A 14,527-nucleotide genomic window follows, 5' to 3' on the forward strand; every position below is an offset into this window, starting at 1 on the left:
GTTTGGTTTTCTTTTATAAATTCTTGTTCTGTTCAAAGCAGAGCATGTTTCGTGAAAACACCTGTGCACACTTTTGTTTTGAGAGTGAGCTGGTGCACGTGAGCAGGGGGAGGGGAGAACCCCGGGCAGACCCCCCGGTGGGCACAGGGCCCAACCGACCCCCAGGCTTGATCCCACAACCCCGAGATCAGGACCTGCACTGAACTCAAGAGTCAGACGCCCGACCGACCAAGGCGCCCAGGCCCCACCCCTGTAACAGTGTTAAGAACAAGAATAAAACGAAGGACGTGGGGTTACCCAGGCCAAGAGCTAGAACTTCCCTCCCGAAGTCCCCGTGCTCCCCTTGTGGGGGACCCGTTTCCGGTGCACCGTTCCCTTGTTTATCCGTGTGAGGGGGTCAGGACAGGCCACCCCAAGACAGGCCACTTGGGCATAAGTTTGTCTCGAGCTGAAGACTTCAAGAGGCGCCCTCTGCACCCCCACCCATCTGCTGAGAAGCGGGATCAAACCTCCCCTCGGGCAGGCATGCCGCCCTCTCTCCAGCGCCGTGAGCCGACCGCTGGGATGGTCGGTGCCGAGCCAGGTCTGCACAAACCTTAACCTTCCTTTACTTCCCCGCTGAGACCCCTCCGTGCCGTCCCATGACCTCAGAAGCCCAAAGCCCTCATCCAGCCTCGTCCGATCTTCACAAGTTTATTGCCATTTTGTTAAGAAGCCCCAGGATCTACCTGCTTCTCTGGGTCTTCTGATTTTTTTCTATGAAGGTCTCCACGAACAGCAACAAAATAAGCTTTTAGCATCAAGTAAGAACGTGTGCCTTTTCTCCGGTTCCCCTGCCTGCCGTCTGCGTGCTCAGGGGCGTCCAGCCCCGGAACCCAGGCCGGCAGGAGCAGGGTTCGCTCCCTGCACACTCGCTCCCGTCTGGTCCGGTCTCGTCCGGCAGGAGTCGCGCTGTGGGTCTCCTGGCCCCCGCTGCTTCACGCTGCACATTGTGAGAAGACGTTTTCATCACGAGGCTGAGCTTTCCAGTCTGGGAACGCGGCACGTTCCCATTCATAAAGCCTTACCCGGGTCTTCTGACAGTTCCCTAGTTTCCCACAGTATCCGAACCGTTCAGGTATATTCCCAACAAACTGTATTTGGGGATTAAAATTTTTTTGTTTTTACATAGAAATCTGATTTTTTTAAAGTATATCATATGGAATCCAGAAATTGTGCCTCTTACTATGAAAACTTGCCTGCGTGGGGTGCATAGGAGACTCAGCCGGTGAAGCGTCTGTCTTCGGCTCAGGTCATGATCTCGGGGTTCTGGGATCGAGCCCTGCATTGGGCTCTCCGCTCCGCAGGGAGCCCGCTTCTCCCTGTCCCCACTTGTGTTCTGTCAAATAAATACAATCTTTAAAAAAACCCTTATTTCTAGATCTGGGGTCCCACAGTACCATCACCGACAAGTAGGAATAGTTGAGTAGCTCCAACTTCAGGACCTTGCCCACTTGTCCCCCATCTGTGCCAGGTCTGACTCCCCGTACAGAAGGGACAGCAGTGCCTCCCTCTAAAGGAGTGGGTCCCCAGGCGCCTGCCCCCCACCTCTGCCGCCAGCATCCTGGGAGCCCCGCACCCCCAACACAATGCCAGCCCGCGGCTGTGGAGGCGCTGGGACCGAGCAGGAGACGGGGTGGGCTTCCCAGCTCCGGCATGGGGGTGCTGATTTCAGGGGCTGGATTGCTCCCCTGGGCCCCCCACCCCCTGCCTCTGCACACTCCCGCAGGCAGGGCCTCCTGGATGGACCCACGGATCCCTGCTGGATCATAAGGTCGCAGGCAGTGGCCGCCCACCCCCCGCCCCCATGACCCCTGCCACCCGCCCCAAGCTGCCAGCCCCTACTCCAGCCTCCGCCACAGGGGATGCGTGAGGAGTCAGCTTTGCAGGTTGGTTCCTGCAGGCGAACAGCGGTAACCACCGCCTTCGGTCCCCAACTTGATGGCAACACTTCTCTGGGCCACATGTGATCCCCCCCCCCCCGCCGCCCCGTTCACTAAATGCTGTTTCAGCATCAGCAGCAGGTGCCCGCGCTCAACGAGAGCCAGTGTTTCATTCAGTGCTCCTGTCCCCTGTGGCCCCAGATCCTCCCCAGGCCGGGGCGGCTGCTCCTCCGTCTTGCGGCCAGAAGGACAGATTGTGGGAGCCTGGCAGGGGCTCAGGCTCCCAAGAATAAAGGCCCCAAAACCACGGGGCCACCAAGGCACCTCCTTTGGTTTCGGGGCGCCCGGGTGAAGCCAGGAGACGCCCCCTGCAGAGGGACTGCTGTAAACGCACCAGTGGAAACACAGCGGCCACAGACAAAACCAATTCTACCGAATATGGTCCCCAGGGAGCTCTTACAGGAGCGAGGAGACCTATTTCTGCTACTTTGTGGACACATTAAATAACGAAACAGGCAAACAGGAAGCCCCATCGGCGAGGGGGGCAGAGGGGTCTCTGCCACCTCCTTCGGCTCCTCCTCACCCCTTCCCCTCCCCAGAACAAGGGGTCCCCACAGGGCTGGGAGCTCACAGACCTTACCTGTTGGGCTGTGCAGTCCCAAGAGCGTTCACCGGGTGCCTGGCCTCCAGGGACCACCGGCCTGTCACAGCGCGGTCCCAGGCCTGAGACTGCCCGCAGCGGACGGACGGACGAACGGGAGGATGGGGCTCATCCGAGCGCAGGGCCAGCCCCCCAGACCTGATGTCTGTTCAGCTCCCGCTCACTTCGTGGGACCTGGGTGGAGCTGTGGGTGTTGGGGGCAGGAGGCTGCGCCCTTGGCTGTGCCCAGCTCAGCTCCACGCAGGACTTGGGTGGGTTCAGATGTTGGCCGGTTCCTGCATCCCTTGGTCTCCACCGTCAGTGTCTTGACTGGCTGAGCCACGGGTGCCACCTGGGACCCTTCTGCCCAAACCCCAGGGGGGAGGGCTCCAGGTTGCACCTGGTCGCAGAGATACCTACCATTCCCAGGGAAGTCCTGCCCAGGACCTGCACCCCAACCCCGAGGGTCCTTTTCCAGGCTCCTCCATGTCCCGGCAGAGTGATGGTCCCACTGCCCTGTCACCCAGTGCCAGGCCCTGGATGCGCTGAACCAGCCTTCCAGCCTCTGGGAACCTGGACCCCTGCTTCCCCTCAATGTCTGCTCCCATGCCCCCTGCCACACTCCATGGCCCGGCCCCACAGCCCACGCCCCAGGCTACTTTGGATCCCAAACCCCTGCTACCCTCCAGCACTGGTGGTCACGGTGATCCTGGGCCCCCAGGAGGGGAACCGGCCTGCCCCACTTCAGCTGCCGACAAGGCACAGGGGCCCTGTTGGGGAGGCCAAGCGCCCCCCACCCTCCCCGGAGCACAAAGCATCTGAGGTTTATTTAAATAAAAATTATAATTTATACAAGACTTCTTTAAACAAACAAAGTTTTCTTAAAAAACTGTTACAGGGTTTTTCATCAGTTCTTCATACAGTACAACCCTTCTGTGGAACAGAGTGACAGCAGGAACGGTTACTTACAGATCCAAAACAGACTTGAGCTTTGGACCTAAAAATGTAACATTCACGCTAGTTCAGTGATTAGTCATAGAAATTAAACATCTGCCCAGATTTACACAGTTTGATAGAAACCCCGGGCTCTCTCTGCCAGGCAGCGGGGAGCCCCCGGGGGCCACGTCCCCCCCCCAGTGCCCCAGGGCCGTGCTCTGCACGTGGTCAGTTTTCATCTCCCTTTCTCCTCAGAAGGGACTCGAACCAAACCACCCGCTCTGCTGAGGAGGGCGAGCCCCACGCCAACCCCTTGGCGGCCCCAGGGAGGGGTGTGAGCGGCTCCCAAAGGGTCCCCCTGAATCGGCCTGTCCCCCTCGCCTCAGGCACCGAGGGAGGGTCCCTGGGGGAGGGTCCCCGGGGGTGCCTGAGGCCTCTGCAGGGCCCACGGGAGCCGGTCCCCCTGCGCCCACAGTGGGAGCCAAAGCCAGGACTCAGAGCGGCTCTGCCTTCGGTCCGACGAGAAGCCGGCCTGCGGGGTTGTGCGAACGCCAGCGCCAGGCAGACCGGGGCGGCGGGCGCCGCGGGCGCCCTCAGACCTCACCGGCCGGGCGGGCTGTGGGCTTCATCAGGCTGGTGGGCGCGGCTCGCAGGGAGCGCGGCCTGGGCCCTGGCGTGTGGCTCCGTGGCCCCCCGTGAAGGAGGACGCGAGCGAGGCCACTGGGCTTCACCCAAACCAGCAAATTAGGATTGGAGCAAAGGTAAAAATTACATCTGAAAAATGATACAAAAATAAGAAAAACAGCTTGCTCTCTGTAAAAAATATAATCTTCTGTTTCTTCAAAAAACAACAATGTCCGCGACACCCAGGGGACACAGGGCACGCCGAGGAGCCGCCATCAAGTCGGAAACAGTGGCTGGGGGCGGGCGCGGCCGCCGCAACCTCAGCCTGTCCTTCCCCAAGGTCACAGGCCTGTCCCCAAGCCAACACAGCCTGCAGACAGACCCCTCCCCCCACCCCCGGCCTCCGCCACCAGCACCCTGGCAGGGGTGGCTCGCTCCCACCTCCGGACGTCAGGGGCGCAGACCGCCCGGCCCCCAGCCTCTGGGCTCCACTCAGTCACTCCCCACGGCTGGAGCCCCCGAGTGGCCCCACACAGCTCCCATGGCAAACCGGCGGCCAGCCTGGCCCACGGTGCATCCAGGCCGCTCCCGCCCCTGGGCCCCAGAGCACCCCTCCGCCAGCCCCGGAGGCCGTCACCACGAAGCCACACCTGGCCGTGCTGCGGCTGACGTTCGTCTGAGAGCATCCCGCGCTGAGAGGGCCCCGAAAGCCCCGGCCGATGGTCTACTTTCCAGAGCAGAGAGTGAAAGATGTGCTTCTACCTGCACGCCACTCCCTGTCCATGAGGGTTGCCGACTCCTGGCCTCCCAGTGGCTAGTAGGGCCCAGATGGCCAGTGGCCTTGGTGGCTCCTTGGCCCCCATGGATGGTTGGCACCGAGCGTAGGCCAGACCGAGCCGCGCCCTGTCCCGGGCCCCACTTGAGGCCGCGCGGTAGGCGGCCTCACTACAGGAAGGAGTGAGACCCACGGGCCCGCCCAGGGTGGTCGGCGGAGGCGCCTCCAAGCTGCTCCTCACTGATGTCCTCCATGCCCGGGAAGAGGGACGCCGGTGCTCGCCGCCGTGGCTTCGGCGTGCAAGCGCTCCGGCCTTGGAGGGCTGGGCGCGGCGGGCGCGGGCTCTCCGTCCAGGGCGGCGGCTGGCACAGGCATGTCCCGAGCGTCCTCCTTCCCACTGGCCTCCGAGGATCCCTGCCCTCTGTGTCCGTGTGTTTGTGGGATGCGCCTCCCCCGTGGGATGGGCGGGCGCCGTCCGAGGCCGCAAACCCCGCGTGAAGGGGTCCGGGAAGCGCAGCGTGAACACAATAAAACCACAGGTCAAGGGGAATTATTGCGAAAGATCAGGAGGATGTCCAACTGTTTTTCCACTATCAAATTGTTAAAAAACAAAAAAACAAAAAAACAAAAATAAACCAAAAAACCAAACGAGAGCCTTCCAGCATCGTCCCGGGCGGATGGACGCTAGCTGTCGCTGCCGGCCGCCGCGGCCGCCGTGATCTTCATGTACTGGCTGAGGATGGTCTCGAAGGCCTCGTCTCTGTGGACCATGGCGCCAAACACCAGGGGCTGGCGGGGTGGAGACGCGTGCTGACCCCGCGCAGCCAGGCTGAGCAGGGCCCCATGGGGTCTGGTGCCCAAGGGCAGAACCCCCCGCGCCCCCGCACGGGCTCCAGGCCCACCTGCAGCGAGAGACTGGCTCCTCCCGGGTCTCCCTTCCTGCCTGCGGCCCCGGCCCTGAACCTGACCAGACTTGCAGAGGCAGGAGGCTGCTGCGGCCACAGCGAGGGAAAGAGAAAGGGGGCCCCCTCGGGTCCCGAGCCGGTCAGCGGCTCTGCGCGTGTCTCAGGGATTTAGACCCGCACCCCCTACCTCTCTGCCACCGCTCGGTGTCCCGCACCACACTTACTTTCTGGGTTGAAGGCGTTGACACAGCGATCCCCATGCCTGAGCCCGGGAGGACAGAGAGGACCTTGTACTGAGGGATGATGACACATGGTCAGCATGGAGCCCTCCCAGGATCAGGGGCGGGGGGTGGGGGGGCGCAAGGGGGTTGTGCTCCTGACGTGCCAGCGAGCTGCGGCCACTCCCCACCTAGGCTGGCCTGTGTCCCAGACGCTCAGACCCTGGAGGCGGGGGGCACCCCCTCCCACGTGCGTGTGCCAAGCCCTTTGGGCACTGCACATGCCCTGCCCTGTCCAAGTGACGCTCTGAGGGGCACTGGCTGAGGACACACCCAAGGTGGGGGGAGCATCTCAGGGCCGAGGGGCGGATACACAGTGGTTAGCGGGGGCTGGGGCACCCGGCCGGGCCCACTGTGCTGTGCTCCCCTTCCCCAACTGAGGGAGGACGCCTGGCGCTGACCCGTGAGGACCGGGGCAAGCCCGTGGTATGCGGACACTCTGAGGGGGGCTAGGGGGCTCTGCACGAAGACCTTCTAGAAGGGGAGCCTGACACAGGCACTCCCACGTCTCCCGACGGCACAGCTCCCTCACCGCGAACACATCTGCCCTCCAGCCGAAGCCCAGCGGCCCCACGGCCCCACGGCCCCTCTGCTCCACAGCCGGAAATGGTAACCGAAGAGGGAAGGACCCACACGGACCTTCTGTATGTCTGTGATGTCCATCAGCTTGATGACCTTGTTTCTCTTGGAAGAACCGGATTTGGAGCTTTCAAAGCACAAGTAACTGCGAGAGGAGAAAGACAGACACGTGACGCAGCAACCACGCGGGGACGCCGGCCCGGGCTGCCGCCATCACGGTCCCCATGCGGCAGGCAGAGCGCCCCTTCCAGCTGCCGCCGCGCACCCGCTTTCCACCGAGCCGGCGCGCAGAGAGGGGGCGACTGCGGCCGGCGGCCACACTGCTCCTGAGCCGTGTTCACGGGCGTCCCGCGTCTGGGGGTGTCCCCCTAGAGCCCGTACGGTGCCTGAGGCCTGGCCCTTCAGCGAGGAGCTGGGGAGGCCAGGGCGCAGCGGCCACAGCGAGGCTGGGGGACGGGGCCCGAGGCCGCGCAGCACTCACTTCTCCGTCACGTACAGAACCCCGTTGCGGATGTAGTCGGTCGGCATCTTCCGGTCCCGGTTGATGAGGCAGCAGCGCCAGCCGTGTTCACACACTAGTGGGGGGCGCGGTCCGTCAGCTCCCTGGGGCCAGGGCGGCTCATCCCCAGCCACCAAGAGCACCCACAGCGGGAGGCAGGCTGCCCTCTGCTCTCCCAGTAAGCGGGGGTCTGCTCCCACGCGGGAGCCGGGGGCTTCCGTCCCCTCCGAGGAGCTCACAGCTCACGTGCTGCGCACGGACAGACCCGCCGCCGCCTCGACACTCGGGGCCACGTCTGCACGGCCCGGGTTAGCAGGGTGGGGGGGCAGGACAAGGTCAAAGCTCAGCTCTCCACGGCCGGCAGTCATGCACTGTGACCCGCCACGTGGTTCTAAGGGCCCAGCCGCCTGCCACCGGGTCCTGGCCGGCCCCTCTGAGTTCCTGCAGCTCAGCCATCCACGGCCGATGAGACGGGCGCCACAGAAGCACAGCCAGCAACTCCCGCCTGCTGCCCAGAGCCCTCCCGGGCCCCCAGGGCCTGTCCCGGGCACCGGCCCCAGCGCAGGGGGAGCACCCAAACGGCCAGGGCAGGCCACAGGCTCCGCGCACACGTACCTGCTAGCGGGCGTTCGTTTTCTGTCAAGTTGAAGATCTCGTGGAAGTTGCCCTTCTTGGTACCGTGGAAGCGACCGGCGTCCTCATCCTTGTTGAGGCCGGCGGGCGCGCTGGAGACGTAGCTCCGCGAGGAGGCCGTCTGTAGCTGCCAAGAGCACGTGGGACTCCCCATTAGTCACGCCAGCTGCAGGTGGGGGGACAGGGACGCACACAGCCCCCCGCCTGCCCTGCCCAGCTGGAAATGGAGACGAGCAGCAGGCGCGGATGTCCGGATGTGGGGTCTGCTGTCCGGATGTGGGGTCTGCTGTCTGGATGTGGGGTGCAGACCCCTACAAGCCCCTGCCAGGGGCTGCTCCTCATCCCAGGAGCCCTGCTTCCCCCAGCAGTGCCCCCATTCCAGAGGGCCGGGCCAGAACCTGCACCCCAGCACACACGGTCCATATCCCGGGCCACCAGGTGCTCAGCACAGAGGCCATCCCAGACATTTCTGAAATCGGAACTGGCCGGGGCAGCCCACGGAAAGTGAGGTTCAAGGTCAAACAGAGTCACAACACAGCAACGCACAGCATCAGGTCCCCGCAGAGAAGGGGTTTCCACGCGGACACCATACCTTGTCGGACCCTGACAGCTGGCCAGGAAGGAGATGACAGACGCATGACCGAGAGAAGAGAGAAAGAGGGTCCCCGCGACGTGAGCTCACACACGGGGGCTGAGCGGAGCTGCACGCAGACGCTGCGGCGGGGTCCCCCTCCCCCCCCCACCTCCAGGAAGTCCACGTCCTCACTCCCCGGCTCTGTCTCTCCCGAGACTGGCCAGCGCTACATGGTAACCCCTGGAAGGCCCTGTCCTGATCACCCCAGGGCGAGGATGAGCCCCTCGTCCCCTCCCACGCTGCAGGGAGCCCGGCTGCCTCTGTGCCTCCTCCCTCAGGCCCACCGGCGCACCACGACCCTGCTCGTGTGCAGAGCCCCACACGCCGCTCACAGGTGTGGGCTCCCAGCAAGCTCTGTAGTCCCAGAACCCGGGAAGACTGACCTTCACCTGACCTTCACCTGACCCAGAGCTGCCCTCCCGTCGCTGGGTCACCGGACACCCTGTCCTCAGACGACACTCACACAACACAGCGATCCGACGTCACCTCCTTCAGGAGACCTTCTCAGACCTCCCCAGGAGTCCTATGGGACCCAGAACCTCCCGCGCTCGGCTGAGACCCTGAGAGCACCTAGGCCAGCTCATCCTCTGTGTCCGAGTCTGGGACCCAGGGCCCAACACCCACAAAGCCCTTCTACCATGAATCAAATACAGGCCCCATGCCAGCCTGTGGGCACGAGGTAGGCCCGCGCCTGAGCTGGGGAACAGAGGGCCAGACAGTATCTCCCACGGCTCCCTCCTCCCAAGGCCCCCTAGCTTTGGGCAGACGTGACCAGCCCCCCGCACCCTGCCTGCCCTTGGCCTGGGGGCCAGCATGGCTCAGGCAAGTCCGTCAGGGGCCGATCTGAGGGGCCTCGAGGCAGGAGGGGGCTTCCAGCACAGCCTTCCCCAGTGGCCACCCGGCGCCGCGGGGCGCTCTAAAGCAGCAGTGCCGGGCAGCGGGGGCTGTACTCTGTCTGCTTCAAGGTCCCCACGAGATCAGGAAGACACCAGCCTCCCCACGCACAGAGAGCGCAGTGTGGGCCCCGCCCGAGGCCAGCCTACCCGGCGTGACACGGCGGTGCTGGAGCGCTCTTTGAGCTGGGGGTCCGTGGGCAGGCTCCTCCAGATGATGTAGGGGGTGTCGTATTTGGCTCGCAGTCTCGGGCAGCGTTTGAAGACAAAGTCGATGAGGAAAAACTTGATGCCAGCGTAGAGTCCTAGGGACAGGAGATGACAGTCCCGTTGCAGCCAGGGCCCACAGACGGCCTCCCAGAACCCAGGTGTGGCCGGCGCAGGGCAGGGGGAGCAGGAGTGTGAGGTGACCGGGCCAACGCGGTGTCCCCTTCAGTGTCTCGCCACCTGGGGCCCTTTGGCAGCTCCTGCCGGCCACAGCACCTTGCACACAGACGGGCCCACCACTTACCACCCCGCAAGGGTGACATGAAAGAAAGTGCGAGGGACCCACCCCCAGCCTGCCGCCCTCTGATCTGGTGGCCCGGCATCACGGCTGGGCGCCCCCCTGCACCCCGGGCCCCTGAGAAACAGGATTGAGGGCATTTCACTTTGGCTGGTGCCAGTCCTTGTCCCCAAGGCCACGCTATCTGTCAGCCCTGCTTGTCCTGACAAGGCATGCAGGGGGAGGGCCAACGAGAGACCCAGGCCGCAGCGGCACGCCTGGAGGTGGTTGGCAGGTGGGGACCGCCCCCGCCCTGTGCGAACCCCGAGCTCAACATCCCAGCTCAGATCCAGCCTTCTACCCTCGCCCTGACCCCTGCACTGCAGACAGGCCGTGCCCGCTTCAGGGACACAGAGACCCCGCAGGAAATCAGAGCTCAGGGTCTAGCCAGGGGAGGAGGGCGCAGCTTCCTGGGGTAGGTGGGCCGACTGCGTTGGGGCAGCCTCAGACCCATGCCTTTGGCCTCAGGGCAGCCTCCACACCGGCCCACACCCTCTCCCTACCCTGCAGAAGCCCCAGGCAGGGGTTCAGTACAGGGGTTCCAGCAAACCCATGGGGGTGTTCAAGCTATCCTGCCATGCCATCCCATGGTCTGAAAGAGGCAGAAGCTACACCGTGCACAGTCAGCCCTGCGGCCAGTGGCTCCCTGAATTCTGCACGCTGCCCACCCCAAAATCAAGCTCTGAGCGCCCTGTCTTCAGTTTGCCCCTCCCACTTCCCCAGTGGCCCCACTTGGCAACACGGCCTACCAGCCCGTCGGGGCATACCCTGAGCCCTCCCCGACCATCCAGTCCATCCACAGCTCCTGGCATCAGGCTCCAACCACAACCAGGGTCCCCCTAGGGTTCCTCAACCCCGACGCAGCTGCCTGCCTCAGGCCCCTCACTGCCCTGCCCACCCCACCCCAGCCACGGGCAGCTCCTGACCCGCCCAAAGCAGAATCCAGAAAGCTCACCTTCTGCTCAGACCCCACCGCACAGAGACTCGAGGCCACTGTCCCCCACGACACCTGCACCCCACGTCATCCTCCCTTGACCGCCCCTCCCCGGCCCCTGTGAGCGCTCCGAGCTGGCTGACAGCGGTCCACGACCGACGCCTCCCAGCCCCCCTGCTCGCCGGGAGTGGGGCGGAGCCGGGGGTTGGATCTTGAAAGCAGAGAACAGGCTCGTTTTAAGGAACAAGGATCATGGCTCTGGGGTTCCGATGGGCTTCGTTTCTCCCAAGTTCCACAGTTCTAACGGAAAGCCGTCGGGTGCGGTGCCGGGGCAGGCAGGCTGCACGCGCTAACACCGGCCCCCGGAGGCCTGTGCGTTCGGCGGACGCTCCGGAGGGCAGCAGGCCGGGACCCCCGCGCCCCCCAGCCCGGCACGCGCGGAAGCCCGGACCCCGGCCCGGGCGCCTCCTTACCCACGGCCAGTCCCACCAGGCGGTACGGGAAGAAGCAGGAGGCGAGGAAGGCAGCCCAGAGCGCGACGTACAGCTTCTGCGTGATCTCGGGCTGGACCCACATGAACAGGCTGGAAGGGAGAGGGGGGCTCAGCCGGGACCAGGGCTGCACCCCCGAAGGTGCGGGCTGGGGGCCGGGGACTTACTTCTTGATCTTCTCTAGGATGTCAGCCATCTTGCCGAAGAGGTTCTGTGGGGAGAAGCCGCGGTCACCACGGGTCCCAGGCCCGTCCACACGGCGACATGGGGGGTGCGCAGCTGCCCCGTGAGGCCACAACTGGAGATGGGGGGCACGCAGAGCCCCGCTGTCCCACCCAGCTACTCGCAGGCCGAGGACGGGGTGGTGGGTCCCCGCAAAGCCCAGGGACTCGCACGGATGCCAGACGCAGGCCGCGTCCCTCCCAGCAGCCGGCTCGGCCCCGGCTCGGCAGGTCTCCACCCTCCAGGGCGCCCGCCATCAGCCCAGACCCTCCCGCCAACCGTGGCCGTGGGTGCTGCCAAGGGATCGACGGGCAGGCTGCGGGCAGGTCGGCTGACCACAGACAAGCCAGGCCTGCGGTTCTGGGGGTTGGGGGCCCCCATGGGGCTGGGCTGACGCACAGACACCCCCGGGGCTGGAGCCCAAGAGCGGTACCTGGGCCTTCTGGGCGACATCCAGCACGAGCTGGAACTTCTCAGACACCGTCAAGTCTTCCTTCGGAGGCTCCTGCAGCCAAAGGGGACAGAGAATTTCCACCGGAATTCAGCAGCCCAGAGCAATAGTTTACAGAAGCAGTCCAGAGGCCTCACAGCCCCAGAAGCAGGGTCCCGCACTGCCCCCGCACAGAGGGGCTGGCTGTGCTGGCAGACGCCCCCCCGGTGCCCGAGAGGGTGGGTGGGCAGCGGCAGTCCCCTGAGCCAGCAGGGGGTCACGCTTCGACGGCCCATCTTCAAAGGTGCGTCTGAGACCCTGTAGCCCTCTATCCCTCACTCTGTATGGAGGGAAACTGAGGCGAGAGGGCACGACCTCCACCTGTTTGTCTGAGTTCTTTTAACAAGAACCTCCCAAGGGCCTCCCGGAAGCCGGGGCTCAGCAGGTCACAGTTCGCTGATCCCTTCTCTACTGACCTCTGGTCCGGGAGGCCCCTGTACCCCCTCTCCCTGCTCCAGCGTATGATCCCCACCAGGAGGGATAAGGACAGCCCAGGGCCCAGGCCAGGTGAGGACCTGCTTCCCCTGCAGTGAAGCCGGGGCCAGGGAGGGGCACTCGGGGTGTCGGTTGGCTGGGGGTCAGCCTGTGGCCATCCAGGGCTTTGTGCTGGGGGAGGCTGGCCTTCTGCTTCCCGACCTCCACTTGCCAGGCAGGGGTCCCCTGGGCATCCACCAAGTAGCACCCGGAGGCTCCGGGAAGCTGGCCGGGCGGAGACAGAGACCTTCACCCTCCCAGGACTTACCACCGGTTCAGAGACTTCAGGCACGATGCTCCACTGTATCCTCCAGCCCCTGCAAGGACAGCGTCATGTGCTTTTCACAGAGGGACGACATCGAGTCCCCAGCCCCGTGCTCCCGGCAGGGAAGAAGTGCGGGACAGGAAGGGCTCCGGCACCCCTCTGTCTGCAGCCAGAGGGGCTCTTGAGCAGGGACAGTTCAGGGTCACCCCCAGGAGCCCCTCCCCTGGGGGCCCAGAGGTGGAACAGAAGAGCTTTCAGAAGAAGCCAGCGAAGAAATAACGGTGAGTGCTTCAGCCAGTCGTGCCTGGTCTGGGCACAGGTGACCCCTTCCCAGGTATGTAAAGATACTCTTCTCTACAAAATACGTTTTCAAATAACCCTACTTAAGCAGGCTCAGAGATGCACCCGGGAAAACCATATGTGAAAGTGTGAACTTCTCAACAGCGAAGCACAGATCTGCCTGCGGCGGGGGACCGGGAGGCTCCCGACGTCGGTGCAGCGTCTGCTCTCAGCTCAGGTTGATCCCGGGGTCCCGGGATGCAGTCCTATGTCCAGGCCCCTCCTCAGCGGGGAGCCTGCTGCTGCCTCTGCCTGCTGCCCCCCGCCCTTGACTTTCTCTCAAATGCATAAATAAAAACTTAAAAAAAAAAAGTCAGGACTGCTAGGGCCCACTACAGGCCTGCCGTGAAGCAGGGGTCACCGCTGCCGCATACAGACCAAGCAGCTGGGGAGGAGGGGTTCCCCGTGGAGCCCCCCGGAGGGCGCCCAGCACAGAGAAGATGCCGCGTGGGCTCCGTGATTGCAATGACCCTCCCGCTGAGTCCCGGGGCCTCCCAGGGCAGAGAGACTCCACAGCCCTGCAAATCCCCGGGGACGTCACAGCTGAGCAGGAGCTGCTGGGGGGACCCCCTGCGGGCCGAGCTGGGGAGTCTGCAGAGCCCCGACTGCTGCCTCCCGCGGACCGGGTGGAGGTGGGCGTCCTCCTGGGGGCTCAGGAGCCCAGCCTCCCCGAGGACCCCTCCCCAAACCCCACGTGTGAGGCAGCCCCAGCTCAGGTGTGCCACGGTTGTGCGTGTCGTCAGAAGACAGCCCGGTCACGTACGCAGGACGAAGCTGCTCACCTACCTGGCTATGAGGTAATTGAGGGATAACCTCAAAATTGCTAGAAATAAGAACATGGGGATGGCCCAGCCATGCCACACGGCGTTCATGTACACCTGTGGGTTTGGAGAGAGACAGTCAGGCGGCCTGACAGGCCACATCCCTCCCCCTGCCCTGCCCGACCGGGCAGGCAGCCATGCCAGGAGGCGGGGCGCCCAGGCCCCCAGGGCCTTCCCCAAGGACTGACGGCAGGACAGGGAAGCCCTGCGAGGAGCCGCCAGTGCTCCGAGGGTGCAGGGAGCAGGCGTCCAGAAAAGCAGCCATTGCACATAGCCTGGGATGGGCAGAGGTCCCTGCCAGCCCCGGGGGTGGCTGCCTTAGGCTGGAGCTGGCAACACCCCCGGGACTCAGCGCGGCCAGTGAGGCGACTGACTGCTGGCTGAGAAGCCCCTGCGTGCCGTGTGCCAGGCCAAGTGCGGCTCAGGCTCCTCCGCTCCAGGCCCACCGGGACTGGCAGAGCTGCCGGCACAGAGCGGAAGCTCAGAAAAGGGCAGAGAAGGGAATGTGGCGGGGGCGGGGGCGGGGGCGCGAGGGGGCGCTCCAGGCAGAGGCCTGGAAGGTAGGTCTGAATGGCCAGCACATCCCCTGGTGACGGTAGGCAGGACCAAGGTACCAAAGGCCTCATGGA

General features: G+C 64.4%; 1 protein-coding gene across 2 annotated transcripts in view; it reads right to left on the bottom strand.

Annotated features, from left to right (window-relative positions):
* Positions 1-3,390: 3,390 nt before the first annotated feature.
* GRAMD4 (GRAM domain containing 4) overlaps positions 3,391-14,527 on the bottom strand; it is a 72,366-nt gene continuing 61,229 nt past the window's right edge. For both annotated transcript variants that reach the window (XM_044226839.1, XM_044226840.1), the window contains exons 9-19: positions 13,864-13,955; positions 12,742-12,790; positions 11,943-12,014; positions 11,455-11,498; positions 11,270-11,379; positions 9,469-9,623; positions 7,774-7,918; positions 7,141-7,234; positions 6,720-6,804; positions 6,027-6,095; positions 3,391-5,686 (exon numbers count right to left, since the gene is read on the bottom strand). In XM_044226839.1, the coding sequence (XP_044082774.1) occupies positions 5,582-5,686; positions 6,027-6,095; positions 6,720-6,804; positions 7,141-7,234; positions 7,774-7,918; positions 9,469-9,623; positions 11,270-11,379; positions 11,455-11,498; positions 11,943-12,014; positions 12,742-12,790; positions 13,864-13,955 (1,020 nt within the window). In that variant the 3' untranslated portion in view covers positions 3,391-5,581. The remainder of the gene's footprint in view (positions 5,687-6,026; positions 6,096-6,719; positions 6,805-7,140; positions 7,235-7,773; positions 7,919-9,468; positions 9,624-11,269; positions 11,380-11,454; positions 11,499-11,942; positions 12,015-12,741; positions 12,791-13,863; positions 13,956-14,527) is intronic.

This window comes from Neovison vison, chromosome 12, assembly GCF_020171115.1.
Source record: "Neovison vison isolate M4711 chromosome 12, ASM_NN_V1, whole genome shotgun sequence".
NCBI lineage: Eukaryota > Metazoa > Chordata > Mammalia > Carnivora > Mustelidae > Neogale > Neogale vison.